General features: G+C 39.5%; 1 protein-coding gene across 7 annotated transcripts in view; it reads left to right on the forward strand.

Annotated features, from left to right (window-relative positions):
- NT5C2 (5'-nucleotidase, cytosolic II) overlaps positions 1-12,571 on the forward strand; it is an 81,696-nt gene that overhangs the window by 47,447 nt on the left and 21,678 nt on the right. For 6 of the 7 annotated variants that reach the window (XM_033149765.1, XM_033149764.1, XM_033149766.1 and 3 more), the window contains 12 exons: positions 225-320; positions 1,679-1,770; positions 1,943-2,000; positions 2,686-2,779; positions 3,516-3,569; positions 4,656-4,739; positions 5,956-5,997; positions 7,011-7,118; positions 8,641-8,707; positions 9,787-9,957; positions 11,338-11,389; positions 11,660-11,720. In XM_033149765.1, coding sequence (XP_033005656.1) covers positions 225-320; positions 1,679-1,770; positions 1,943-2,000; positions 2,686-2,779; positions 3,516-3,569; positions 4,656-4,739; positions 5,956-5,997; positions 7,011-7,118; positions 8,641-8,707; positions 9,787-9,957; positions 11,338-11,389; positions 11,660-11,720 — 979 coding nt within the window. Of the gene's footprint in view, positions 1-41; positions 132-224; positions 321-1,678; positions 1,771-1,942; positions 2,001-2,685; positions 2,780-3,515; positions 3,570-4,655; positions 4,740-5,955; positions 5,998-7,010; positions 7,119-8,640; positions 8,708-9,786; positions 9,958-11,337; positions 11,390-11,659; positions 11,721-12,571 lie in introns of all 7 variants that reach the window. The other variant, XM_033149770.1, reaches the window with a different exon arrangement.

The raw sequence follows: 12,571 nt of genomic DNA on the forward strand, positions 1-12,571 counted from the left end.
ACATTTGAACTGGGCAATGCAGACTATTTTTTCCTCTGCAGCTAAACAAAAGTTCAATGGGACTCTGTCAGCAAAGTGTCCTCCTTAGGGTCAGATTCTAGTTTGGACAGAACATGATAGAACTGGCTCAGGTATGCCATTCCAATAGACTATCTTTCAAAGTCTTGCTGTCCACTGCTTGGTATACCATGCTTATATCTATCAATGCACTTCTTTATTAATAGAGGCCTGGTATTTGATTCCCTTTATGGAAATTTGCTGAAAGTCGATGCCTATGGGAACATCCTAGTGTGTGCACATGGCTTTAACTTCATGAGGGGGTAAGTACTGTGAATATAGGCAGTTCACATAAGGAAGACTGCAATCTGTATGTACAATAGGAGTGGTATGTTCCACTGAACTTGGTAGAAACTCTGAATTCATATGTAGGATTGGGCTTTCAGGGATCACCTATGCTGTAACATTTCCAAATCCTTATGCCAGCCCAGTTTTTCTTACTTTGGAGTCTTATAAATTCTAATGATTTCAGAAACTTGGTTAACCTTTGGAAACTAACAAGTGAATATGGAAAAAATGCACAGACCTGGTTCAGATATAACAATCTCACCTCAGTACATCAGTTTATTGAGCCAAGAACAAGCCTTGTGTCCACATATTTTCTTCTTGGCCTTTGAATGCACAACTTTGTTAAACTAATTTCTTGTGATGTCCAAATGGGACAACTATGGTTTAAGTGTTGTTTACAAATCAGAATATGACCTGGGACCAGACCATTTTGGGCCCAGCTATAGGAAGATAGGAACCTATTATACTGTGGTCTATCTTGACTGGCAGTTGCTCTCCAGAATTTCAGGCAGAAGTTTTTCTCCGCATTTCCTGAAAATGCTGGGGATTGAACCTAAGACTTTTTGCATGCAAACACATGCTCTACCAGTGAGAAGATGATGATCCTGCCTTTTATCAAAAGATCTAAGGGCGGTGTACAACATTAGAAACACATTACAGAACATCAGTGATTAAAACATAATAAAAAGCACAATCAGGGAGCCACCACAGAAGAGACCTGTTCTCTTGTTGCCACCCTCTGAACCTTTCTGGGAGGGCGGACATAGAGAAGGGCCTCAGATGACAAGTGCAGGGTCCAGGCTGGTTTGTATTGGGAGAGGCAGACCTTAAGGTTTGGAGGTCCTGAGCTGTGTAAGGCTTTATATGTCAACAGGATCCATTTCAGTATTCTGTCTTTAGCTGTATGATGGCATAAAACCTTACTAAACACTGAAATATTCTTTTTAAGTAGAATATTATCTGTGAGTTGTACAGAGTTGTTGATAGTTAGTTGCATGCTGTCCAGATGAAACACAATTCTTGTTTTGTTTTGATTGCCCCAGTTCTTGAATTCTTCTGGGATCAGCTGAGCAAGCAAGAGCTGGAGGGAGTAGGCTCTTCTCTATGCAATGGATGAAGTTGTGTGAAGTATCACATTTTGCTGTAGTAGAAAGGAAGCCATATTATATATATTCCAGTATTCTTGTTAAAACCTTTCCTTGAATCACAACATTTTAGGAGATCTTTCTCATTGGTCTTATTGACCCAATAGGAGTTAACATAGCTGTTTAGAGAAACTACTAAGATTAGACATCATTAATAGGCATATTCCCCTGTCCCTTACTTTTTTCAGGCCAGATATCCGAGAACAGTACCCTAATAAATTCATCCAGAGAGATGACACTGACAGGTTTTACATTTTAAACACACTGTTCAACCTACCAGGTGAGACCTTAAACTGTAATGGGGGTGGTGGGGATTGTGTCATGACAATCCGTAGGTATATTACTGTTAATTTCAAATGACAAATTAGGAATGTCATTTTGGTTTACATTAATTACATGAGTGTCTCTTTATCCAGTTCTTCATTTAATGTATATTCTTTGCTTCTTTGCAGAGACTTACCTGTTGGCTTGTCTGGTTGATTTTTTTACGAACTGTGATAGGTATTCAAGGTGAGCATGTGTCTCATGTATTCTATGAAATCCAACACGTGACGCTATAGCCATCATTGTCTCTCATTGCAAGTGTGCAAGAACAAACTCAAATCTTACCTGTAGCTTGACGACAACAGCAACCACGAGTACTTTAGGGATTGTTTATGTTGGTACAGTTTGTGATTTAAACCCTGGCAGGGCTCATAGGGTTCATCATACACAGGTGAATATGACCATTTAGCACAAGAGTGGGCAACCTTTTAAGGGATTAGAAGTTGGGTTGATGGATACAGCCAAAGCCAAAGATGGATTCAGCCCCTCAACTTCATCTAGCCACCATCCATGTATGTTCATTCTCTCTTGCATGCAGAAACATGTACCAACCTAGATTCAGACAAATACACATCCTGCCTATATGTCATCCCATTTCCTGCCCTGGTTTGGCCTCTGAGAACAGATGCCATGCTGATTAGACAGGAAATGAGATGATATATCTATTCATGAACTGGCACAAAACATACAAGCAAGAATCCACCTAACATTAGTGGGATTAAGGTTTGGTTGCTTTCAATACTATCAATGTAGCTATCAATACTGTTGCTGTTTACAGTTATACGGTTATTCCCAGGCCTTATGCACCCTCCTTACTAGCTGCTAATCAACTTTTATGACAATTTTGTGCTTTTTTCCTTTTTTCTCACAGCTGCGAATCAGGGTTTAAAGATGGAGACCTCTTCATGTCCTTCAGAAGTATGTTCCAAGATGTGAGAGATGCTGTGGATTGGGTTCACTATAAGGTGACTTGGACTTTGGGATATTTTTTTAATCGTTTAATTCTTAACATTTTGAATAAATTATAGTGTGAGTTAAACACTGTTATATTTGCTTTGGCAGCCAGTGAATAAATATTAAATGCCAGCTAGCATGTCCATCAATATGATTGGAAAGGGGGGCATTGGTAAACAAGGATGATAATTCCTTCTGTCACCACCACCCTGCTGCTTACTTTCATCCCCCCCCCCCACTCCTCCCCTCCCCTCTTGACGAGACAGGCTGCTGCTGCGAGTCATCTTAAAAGCCATCACTGTTTCACTTTATTATATTTATGCTATTGTTTTCCCTTCCAAGGAGCAGTTTCATGTGTTTTCAGGTGATAACTCATCCACACATTGCACAGGAATCACACCACCGCTTTGCTGAACTGTCACCATGTGTTTTCTGAACTATTCTGTTTTGCACTTCAAGTTTACTTCAGAATATACTTAATTACAGTGCTTCAATGGCATCTTGTCCCATGTGTTTGTTTCTCATATGGTGAATGAACCACAGGGTTCTCCACCCCCAGGTTGAACCTATCCAATGCTAATCTCATGACACATGAAACTCCACAAATAACTTTCTGCCTCTTGTGTCAGCGGTGCATCTTTCTACAGTATGATGACAGCATGGAAGCTGATACTATAATGCGAAACCTGAGTAAGATTGCTAGATCATTGCTTCTGCTGTGTCATGTGGTTTCTCCTGTTGTTTCAGGGCTCACTGAAGGAGAAGACAGTTGAGAATCTGGTGAAGTATGTAGTGAAAGATGTAAGTACATCAAGCCTTTCCTTATTGAAAGCAGACCAGTCTTGGTTTATTTCATGCAGTCTTAAAATGATAAAAAAAACAGAATGGAAAATTCAAACTCCCTCGTTCACAATTTTTTTTAAAAGGCATTAAGTGATGTTATTGTTGCTTCAGTGTGGTGCCAGTGTGGTGTAGTGGTTAAGAGCGGTAGACTCGTTATCTGGGGAACCGGGTTCGCATCTCCGCTCCTCCACATGCAGCTGCTGGGTGACCTTGGGCTAGTCACACTTCTCTGAAGTCTCTCAGCCCCACTCACCTCACAGAGTGTTTGTTGTGGGGGAGGAAGGGAAAGGAGAATGTTAGCCGCTTTGAGACTCCTTCAGGTAGTGAAAAGCGGGATATCAAATCCAAACTCTTCTTCTTCTTCAACAAATTTTGCCTTTTTTGATGAAAAATAATTTAGCACTTCCTCTTTATCTCCCTTTTGTTAATGGAATTCTAAACACCCGAACTTTAAGCAGGGGCAGTTGGTTTCCTCACCCCCACAATGTATGAAGTAGTGAGATGTCACAGTAGAAATGTGAATATACCAAAGCATCTTCTATGTCTTGATATCCTGAGGGGCATGAAGTTGAAATTGTGCATTTTGTATTTCTTTAGAGGGATTCCTTTGATTTTCACCTAGCATGGGATACTTTCTGTTTCCATATAATGCTCATGCTACGTACTCACAGCACATCAAAGTGGCATTTTGTTCTAAAATTAGTAAAGAGTCCTTGCTGCCTGCAGCCTCTCATTTTCAAATCATCGGGTTTCTGGTTACATATTATAGAACAGCTTTCAACATTTCAGTTTTTTAAAAGTATTTTTTAATACTTGGCCAAATAGGACAACATTACTACAAATTATAAGACATGACTAAGATGCAGGATTTCAGTTCACAGCTGAGGCATCTAGGATTTTAGAAGACATTTTAACCAGGCTGAAATATTCATTTGGCATTGTTCAAACTGGCAGTATGTACAGATAGCCTAAGATATTTATAGACCCCTGGAGGTATGGGCTTCAACTGAAAACTGTATTTTATGTAAATTTTTGCCATTTTAGGGGAAACTGCCTCTGCTTTTGAGCCGCATGAATGAGGTGGGAAAGGTGTTTCTTGCCACAAACAGTGATTATAAGTATACTGATGTAAGTACTCCTGTAACACAAGATCTTCCTTCATCATTCATTCATTCGTTCATTTAGTGTCTCATGTTAGGTGTCATATTTTGAATTTCTACCTTGGAGCAGGGTGAGCAACCTCAGCCCCGGGAACTAAATGCAGCTCTGTAGGCCTTTTTGTCCAGCCCTCTGGCCTTTCTCCAGGCCATGCCTCCTTCCCTAGGTTATGCCCAACCCCCACTGCCCTTCCTCTGAACCCTCAAGTGCTTTTGCCTGGCTGGAAGGTGCCCTTGAACTGTGATGATGCCTCTTGTTTGTCTGGATGGATTCATATGAGTGTTGAAATCTGTGTGACTGGAATGTGGCATGCATTACAACAATAAGTTACATCCATTGTTTTGCCCACTTTTACTTTCAGCCACACCCACCACCGGTGTGTAGCTGTCAGAAATTTCCAGATGAATGAATGTGGCACTCAGTCTGAAAAAGTCTTCCATCCCTGCCTCAAAGCAGAGCTGGGGAACCTTAGGCTCCTCAAGATGTTCTGGACTACTACAACTCCCATTGTTTCTTACCATTGGCCATGCTGGCTGCGGCTGATGTTCAGCAACATCTACAGAGCCATAGGTTCTCAAAGCCAGCTGTAGAGAATTAGATAAGCTCAGTATAATGAAAGCATGAGCTGGAGGCACCTAAGATTCTCCTTGAATCTTGGTTGATAATTTAATGATGCCTTGTACCTGGCAATGTGTCTGTAATTTAGTCTCCCAAGTTTTGTGGGGGGAGGGGGTGCGGGAGATATGCAAGAAATAAAGACCTTCTGTTTATCATAAAATGCATGTTTTTTTTTAGAAAGTCATGAACAACTATACTGGGAAATCCCCATGTTAATATGAATGCAGGACCCTCCTGTATTCTGTGACAATGAACTTTTGTTCTCCAATCATATGAACAAGAGTAAGCTCCACTGAACTTGCTTCCAAATTAACTGTACATAAAACTGAGGTGTGTATCTTGCAAAGCTGCATATCTGTCAGAGCAGGAGACATGCCTTTTGTTGTCATGAAAATCCTAAAAATAACGTCAAAGGGTTCTGCAATGTTATTTTAATGCTCACAATGCCTGCTCTATATTTGTGTATCTGAAGACTATTTGTATAGTTAAAAGTATTGTTTAAACATAACTAATAAAATAGTTAATTATCCAGAAAGAAACTAAGTCTTGCTTCCAATTTGCCTTTCAGAAAATTATGACTTACCTGTTTGATTTTCCACATGGACCAAAGGTGAGTGATGAAAAGAGTTGTTGCTTTAATGATAGATCTGCCTTCCTCAACTTTGTGTTTTCCAGATGTTTTTGACTACAACTCCCATCTAGGGTTGGATGAGAGCTGGATTCCAAAAATCTGGATGGCACCAGTTTGGGGAACGCTGTGTTAGATGGTGTATATTATTCCTTCCTAAATAAATCAAGAATAGGAGTCAAGTCTTGGTTCATGGGGACTGAAGAAACTGGATAGTTATTTAATTTTCTATTTGTAAAATTCAGCCTTTGGAGGCATGGTGTCAAATGCCTTATTATTTTTATTGGAGAACAGGTGGAAATAATTAAAGTTGGCTTTGCCTGATATGCAGCTTCTAGAGGTCACTAATAAAAAACACCACTGGATTTTCAGATCAAAAGCATTTACTCCCACCGGTGGTGTTTGCTTGTCTGCACTTGCTTGAGTAGAAGGAATTGCCACTTAGCCACATATCCACTAATACATTATAACAGTGCTGCTGAAATCCTTCCACATATAATTAATAATTTTTCATAGCTACAAGAAAATGTACTTTTCAATTTTAAGGCTTGGTTATGGTTTCATGTAGTAGAAATCAAAAGTTTAATATAAATACGCAGATTGTTCCCTTTTGTCCCTTTCTCAGTTGTGGCCTCTGCTTTGAAAGTCCTGGATGTTCTGCAGTAATTGATAAATGCCTGGGATCTTTGTATTAATATTTGTAGTAGTGATATAATTGCTAGCGTTCATTTAAATTATGATTAAACAGTATATAAATCCAGTTAAACAAAAATACATTTTAAAATATCTGCTAATTTTCCTTTCCTGCATTGTTAGGATTCTCGGGTATATTTACTGAAGTGTTGGGGAACTAAGATGTTTTGTATATGATGTCAGGCTACATATAGAATACAGTTATCAATCTCTCCTGCAGAACTAAAATAAGCCAGTTTCAGTGTGAACAATTAGAATTCGTACCTTTTAAAAAGATGTTCTTCTGCTTAATTTTTCTCTAGCCTGGCAATTCTCACCGGCCATGGCAATCATACTTTGACCTCATCCTTGTGGATGCGCGAAAACCTCTTTTCTTTGGAGAAGGCACAGTCTTGAGACAGGTGGATACGGTGAGTGATACATAGAATATATTGAGGGCTGCCAGCTGAATAACAGTGCCCCCTCATAATTAAGATCTCATTTATTCTTGTTTTAATTGTGCCGAATCCCGATTCAGCTCATTTTATTGGTTATATATGGTTTTATCAGTATTGTATCTGTAATATGTGTTTTGTTTTTTTTGTTTTTTGATGCAACGGCCTGTGGGCTATGCAAATAAATAAAGTTTGTTGTATATAGTTAGGCTTGACTGGAGGAAATCCTGGGACAGTTTATTTCAATAATTAGAACATTAGTGCTAAATTCATAAGCTCTCTACTTTGAAATTCATTGAATACTTGGAATATGTGTTTCTAGCTATTTTTGGGTTATCTGAATCACATAGAAAGGAAATAAGAGAAGGAGCTATGTTCTTTAAATAAAAATACAGCATGTTTTTTGAGTGCATCATTACGTATTTCAGCTACATGTACTGAGTGGAATTAAATTAAGAACAACATCATATTGAAAATATATGGAGCCTAATAATGCTGTGTTTCATTAGATCAATTTCACTGTAATTGCTGGTTATCAAAAAAATTCACTGTGGCTGCAACATGACTACCTGCTGTGGGACTGGTCTTTATTGGGAGTCTGTTAGGGTTTTAGCTGAATCTGTGCTATTGATAACTTATTGGCCCCAACAAAATTCTTAGCTTAAGCCTGGCCTATAGGTAGAATCAACTAGCTCATAAAAGACAACCAACACTAACTGTAAAATTTGGAAGTACTGTATAGGTTTAAGCAGGCTTTTGTATTACGAAGTAATATTTGGAATAGATTCGATGTAAAACAAGAAGTGATAGATTATTTTGGAATAAAAATAAGATTTTAAGAAGTATGTTTAGTTTAGATTTTTGAATGATTTAACTTTAGAGATGAGAAGTTACTAAAGTAAATTAGATTTGGAACCAAAGGGGAGAAAACGGGGGAAGTCACCAAGTAGTGATTTGAACAAGAAAAGTTTTTTTTTTGTGTAAACAAGAATAAGAATTATTGGTGTGTTTTGTTTTGTTGTGATTTGATTGTGGGGTTTGTGTTTGGGTTTGTGTTGTGTATGTGTTATATTGTTCTTTGTTTTGTAAAAACCAATAAATTCTTTAAAAAAAAAATAAGCAGGCTTTTGTAGCATCTTTTATGCAGGCCATGCGAAAGGGTTGTACGGAATATGCTTCTACCAGACTAACTTCACTGTTTTCACCTGGCACAGATACGTTTGAGGCATGAAACAATTCCCAGTGTAAGAGTGTTTATGGCCTCTAGGAATAGGGCACCAGCTGCATGCCCCTATGTCATGCTGCTTTTAATAATTAAAGGGAATGCCCAGAAAAATATAGTGCATTTGGAGTAAGCAAACACCAATTGTGCTTTTTCCTCTGAAGCATATATTGAACAGCCTTTCTACTGATTTATCAATCCATTGATCAATAGTAAACTGAAAATTGGGCTGGAGAGACCTACAGTTTCATTAAATGAATTTCTTTTTCTGTGCAGGTTACTGGCAAACTGAAGATTGGTACTTACACAGGCCCCTTGCAGCATGGTATTGTTTACTCCGGAGGTAAACTAGAAATGAGACTAGTGAATCTTTATCAGGAGCTGGGACAGAGATTTTCGCTTTATTCTATTTTATCATGGGGTTTGAATAACTTCTGTTTTCTCCAAAACTGTTCTTCAGGCATGATGTTAAGAAAAACAGCAGGGAGTGAGGCAGAAGACTGGATATTATTTTAAAGCCCCCCACCCAATGTCTGAAGTTTAATTTGTCTTAAGTAGAGTGCCAGATATATTATGCAGATGTAACTAGAATATTTTAGGTGCAAAATAGATTTCAGATTGTATCAAAGCTTTCTGGAGCAACAGTGGTTGTACCATTTTTAAAAAATGCACTAGATCTGTTTGTAAGTGGAACATAAGAGTCCCTTGTGAGGCAAAGTCTTTATATTAGTGAAGATGGGAATTTAATTGTAGGTTGGTACATTAGGTAAAGTGTCAGCTGAAGCCAAAAGTGTAATATAATCTAGTAGCTGCAAGGAATGTACCCACCTATCCAAAGTTTGTAACCCCAAAGGTTAAGTCCCATGGTGGTAGATGGGTAGATGGTAGATCTTCCTCCAGTTTTAAGATCCCTCTTGGTATTTTCCAAAACTATATACTCAAATAATATATAGCTGTGTTGGTACTTTTGTGTATGTGTGTGTATTTGGAATGGCATCTAAAATGCACGTCCCACATGCTACCTGATTTGTGTATTTTAGCAGCTTATACCTTTTTTAAAAAGAAAGGAAAAAAGTAAGAGGTGACTTGATCATCTTTTGATCATCACCTGTATTTTAAATAGATGGGTCTCAGACACCTGCAGCTCAAAAAATGTTCTGACAGCACACAATATAGCAGGCTTTGCCTGAATGGAAGACCACCTGTGAACCATATATTTGTATGCTGCAGTGTGTTTATTTTATACTCTGATATGTCTGAGTGTGCAAAAGCTGCATTTGAAGAAGCCTTATATCTATCAGTTTGGAGAGCAGGTACATGATAATAATGGAGGTTTATGCACTGAACCCATTGTTTTTATGCTGAGAAACCTTTTCTGATTCACAATTATTGGCCCTTCTGCTTTTCCCCTCCTCCTCTTAGGCTCCTCTGATACAATCTGTGACCTTCTGGGGGCCAAGGGTAAAGACATATTATACATAGGTGATCACATTTTTGGAGATATCCTGAAGTCTAAAAAACGCCAGGGTTGGAGGACCTTCCTAGTGATTCCAGAACTGGCACAGGAGCTTCATGTCTGGACAGACAAAAGTTGTGAGTAATGAACTCTGTAGTTTAATGGTTCCCAGTTGATGGTATGCGGACCTCCCGGGGGGGGGGTCCAAATAACCCACCCAGGTGGTTTGTGGCACCATTCGTATAACAAAAACTACCATAGAGATATCTGGGTTTTGTTTTTGTTTTTTTTAAAAAGTAGGGGGGTCCATGGCTTGGCTTTTGAAGAAGAGGATATCTGCAGTACTTAATTGGGAACCACTGGTCTAGTTCATTCTTCTTCACTTTTTAATTGATGTTGCTTGGCTTGACAGAGGGTAGCTGGAAAATCACTTGGCTTCATTCCCAAAGATTGTTTGCATTGCTTTTGTGCATCAAAGACCGGGAAAGCAGCAAGTCTCTGGATAGTTTTGTGACTTATTTGTAGATAGTTGGGTTTTTTTGCTTTGGACTGAGGCTGTTTTTGGGAGACCTACCACCACTGACTGTTGGTTTGAACAGTTTACAAACCTGTGGCTATGCTACCACTTGTCAATACTGTGGCTGACATCTGCCAGTTATTTATTTCTTTATACCCTTTTTATTAAAATGCTCAAGAACTGTTAAAACCAGTATTATAAAAGCAGTTGCAGTGCACTAAGTGTGTAGAAGAGTGAGGCTTATATTTTCAGTTGCACTTTCCATGAACATTTTAGGATCTACTGGAGAGCAAGAAATAGAAGCTGTAACCCTAGAGCAATTTCCCCCAATTTCATGCCCTCCAGTTGTTTTAGACTGCAACTTCTAGCAGTCTCAGCTAGCTTGGCCAATGTTCAGGGATGATGGGAGTTGTAGTCCAGCATGTGGAGGATACCGTGTTTGGGGAGGCTGCCCTAGACATTGAGAGGGCATTTGAGACATGGCAAACATATTCAAAAGACTGTCTGCCGTGTTCCACTGTGAGATTATAGATTCTGTTCTTTTTAGCCACATGGCTGCTCCCACCATTCACAAAGTTGAAATAAAGGGCTAGGTCTGAAACTTCTACACCATCTGAGTTGTCATATGAGTTTTATCAAAGCATATATGGCAAAAAATGTAAGATTGTATTCTAAAGAGCTGTTTGACAGTGGAACAGACTCCCACAAGAGGTGGTGCACTCTCCTTGGAGGTTTTTAAGCAGAGATGGCCATCCATCATGTATGATCTAGTTGAGATTCTTGCATTGCGGGGTTTGGACTATATGACCTGGGGGTCCCTTCCAACTCTATAAATCAACAAATAATAATAATGCAATTTGGAAAGCAGATAGAATCCTCAGTCTGTTGCCAGGACAGTTTTCCCATATTGGTGAGAGAGAGGTAATAGTCTACATAGTATTTGTTTTAGCTGATCCACTGCCATAATATGCTTTTACTTTGCCTTCCCTTTGCCGCTTAGGCCTTTTTGAAGAACTTCAGAGTTTAGACATCTTTCTGGCTGAGTTATACAAGTAAGTAATGGATTTTTTTTCTTTAGAATATAACCCAATACTCCATCCACTAACTCATTAGAGGGAGTGCTTCCTTGTTAGTGGACAGCTGTACTCTGTCAAAAGGCTCCACGTTAACTTAGAATTTGGGGGTGGGGAAGAGAGTATTGTTGTGCCTATCAGTTTTGCCTGATATAATCAGCTTTTCTAAATAAGTATTTGCTTTCCCAGATCCACCCTCACATTTATCTTCCATGTGCTCTGTTGATATTGTTTTCCTATTTCAAACAGGCATTTGGATAGCAGCAGTAATGAGCGTCCCGACATCAGTTCCATCCAAAGACGCATTAAGGTACTAGTAAGTAGAATGCTGGGGAACGTGGGTGGTGCTGTGGTTTAAACCACTTAGCCTCTTGGGCTTGCCAATCAGAAGGTTGGTGGTTTGAATCCCCACGACGGGGTGAGTTCCCATTGCTCTGTCCCAGCTCCTGCCAACCTAGCAGTTCAAAAGCATGCAGTGCAAGTAGATAAATACTGTAGATACCACTCTGGCGGGAAGGTAAATGGCATTTCCGTGCGCTGCTCTGGTTTCGGTGTTCCATTGTGCCAGAAGCGGCTTAGTTGTGCTGGCCACATGACCCAGAAAAACTGTCTGCGGACAAATGCCGGCCCCTTGGCCTGTAAAGCGAGATTAGCACCACAACCCCAGAGTTGTCTGCGACTGGACTTAACTGTCAGGGGTCCTTTACCTTTACCTTTTTTAAAAAATAGAATGCTATTTATCTCCCTTTTCTAGTGCAGCAATCTGTGCTAACTTCATTAGAGGGAGATTTGAGGGGACAGGGAAGGTAAGGAGCTGGACAGGTAATGGACTGAAATAGGAACCTGAGAGAAGTTGGAAGAGAAAGATACAAAACAGGGAGCTGGTAAAAGGAGGAGCGAATGATGTGAGATGGTTGTTGGAAAACCTCAATAGGGCCTAAAGGCCAAGTAAAACTGTACTGATAATAAATGAGGGGGGCCTTGGACAGTTGTATTGATCAAATAGACTTGAGTCAGAGAAATGTAAGATGATGAAACAGTAGGCAGAGGAAACACACTGAAGCTGCTTACATGGCAGATGCAGGTAGTAGTCTCCCAACCTATTTTTAAATGAACAGCAGCTTTGGGGAGGTGCAGTCCTGAGCAGAGGAATTATATGAG

This window comes from Lacerta agilis, chromosome 5 (genome assembly GCF_009819535.1).
Source record: "Lacerta agilis isolate rLacAgi1 chromosome 5, rLacAgi1.pri, whole genome shotgun sequence".
NCBI lineage: Eukaryota > Metazoa > Chordata > Lepidosauria > Squamata > Lacertidae > Lacerta > Lacerta agilis.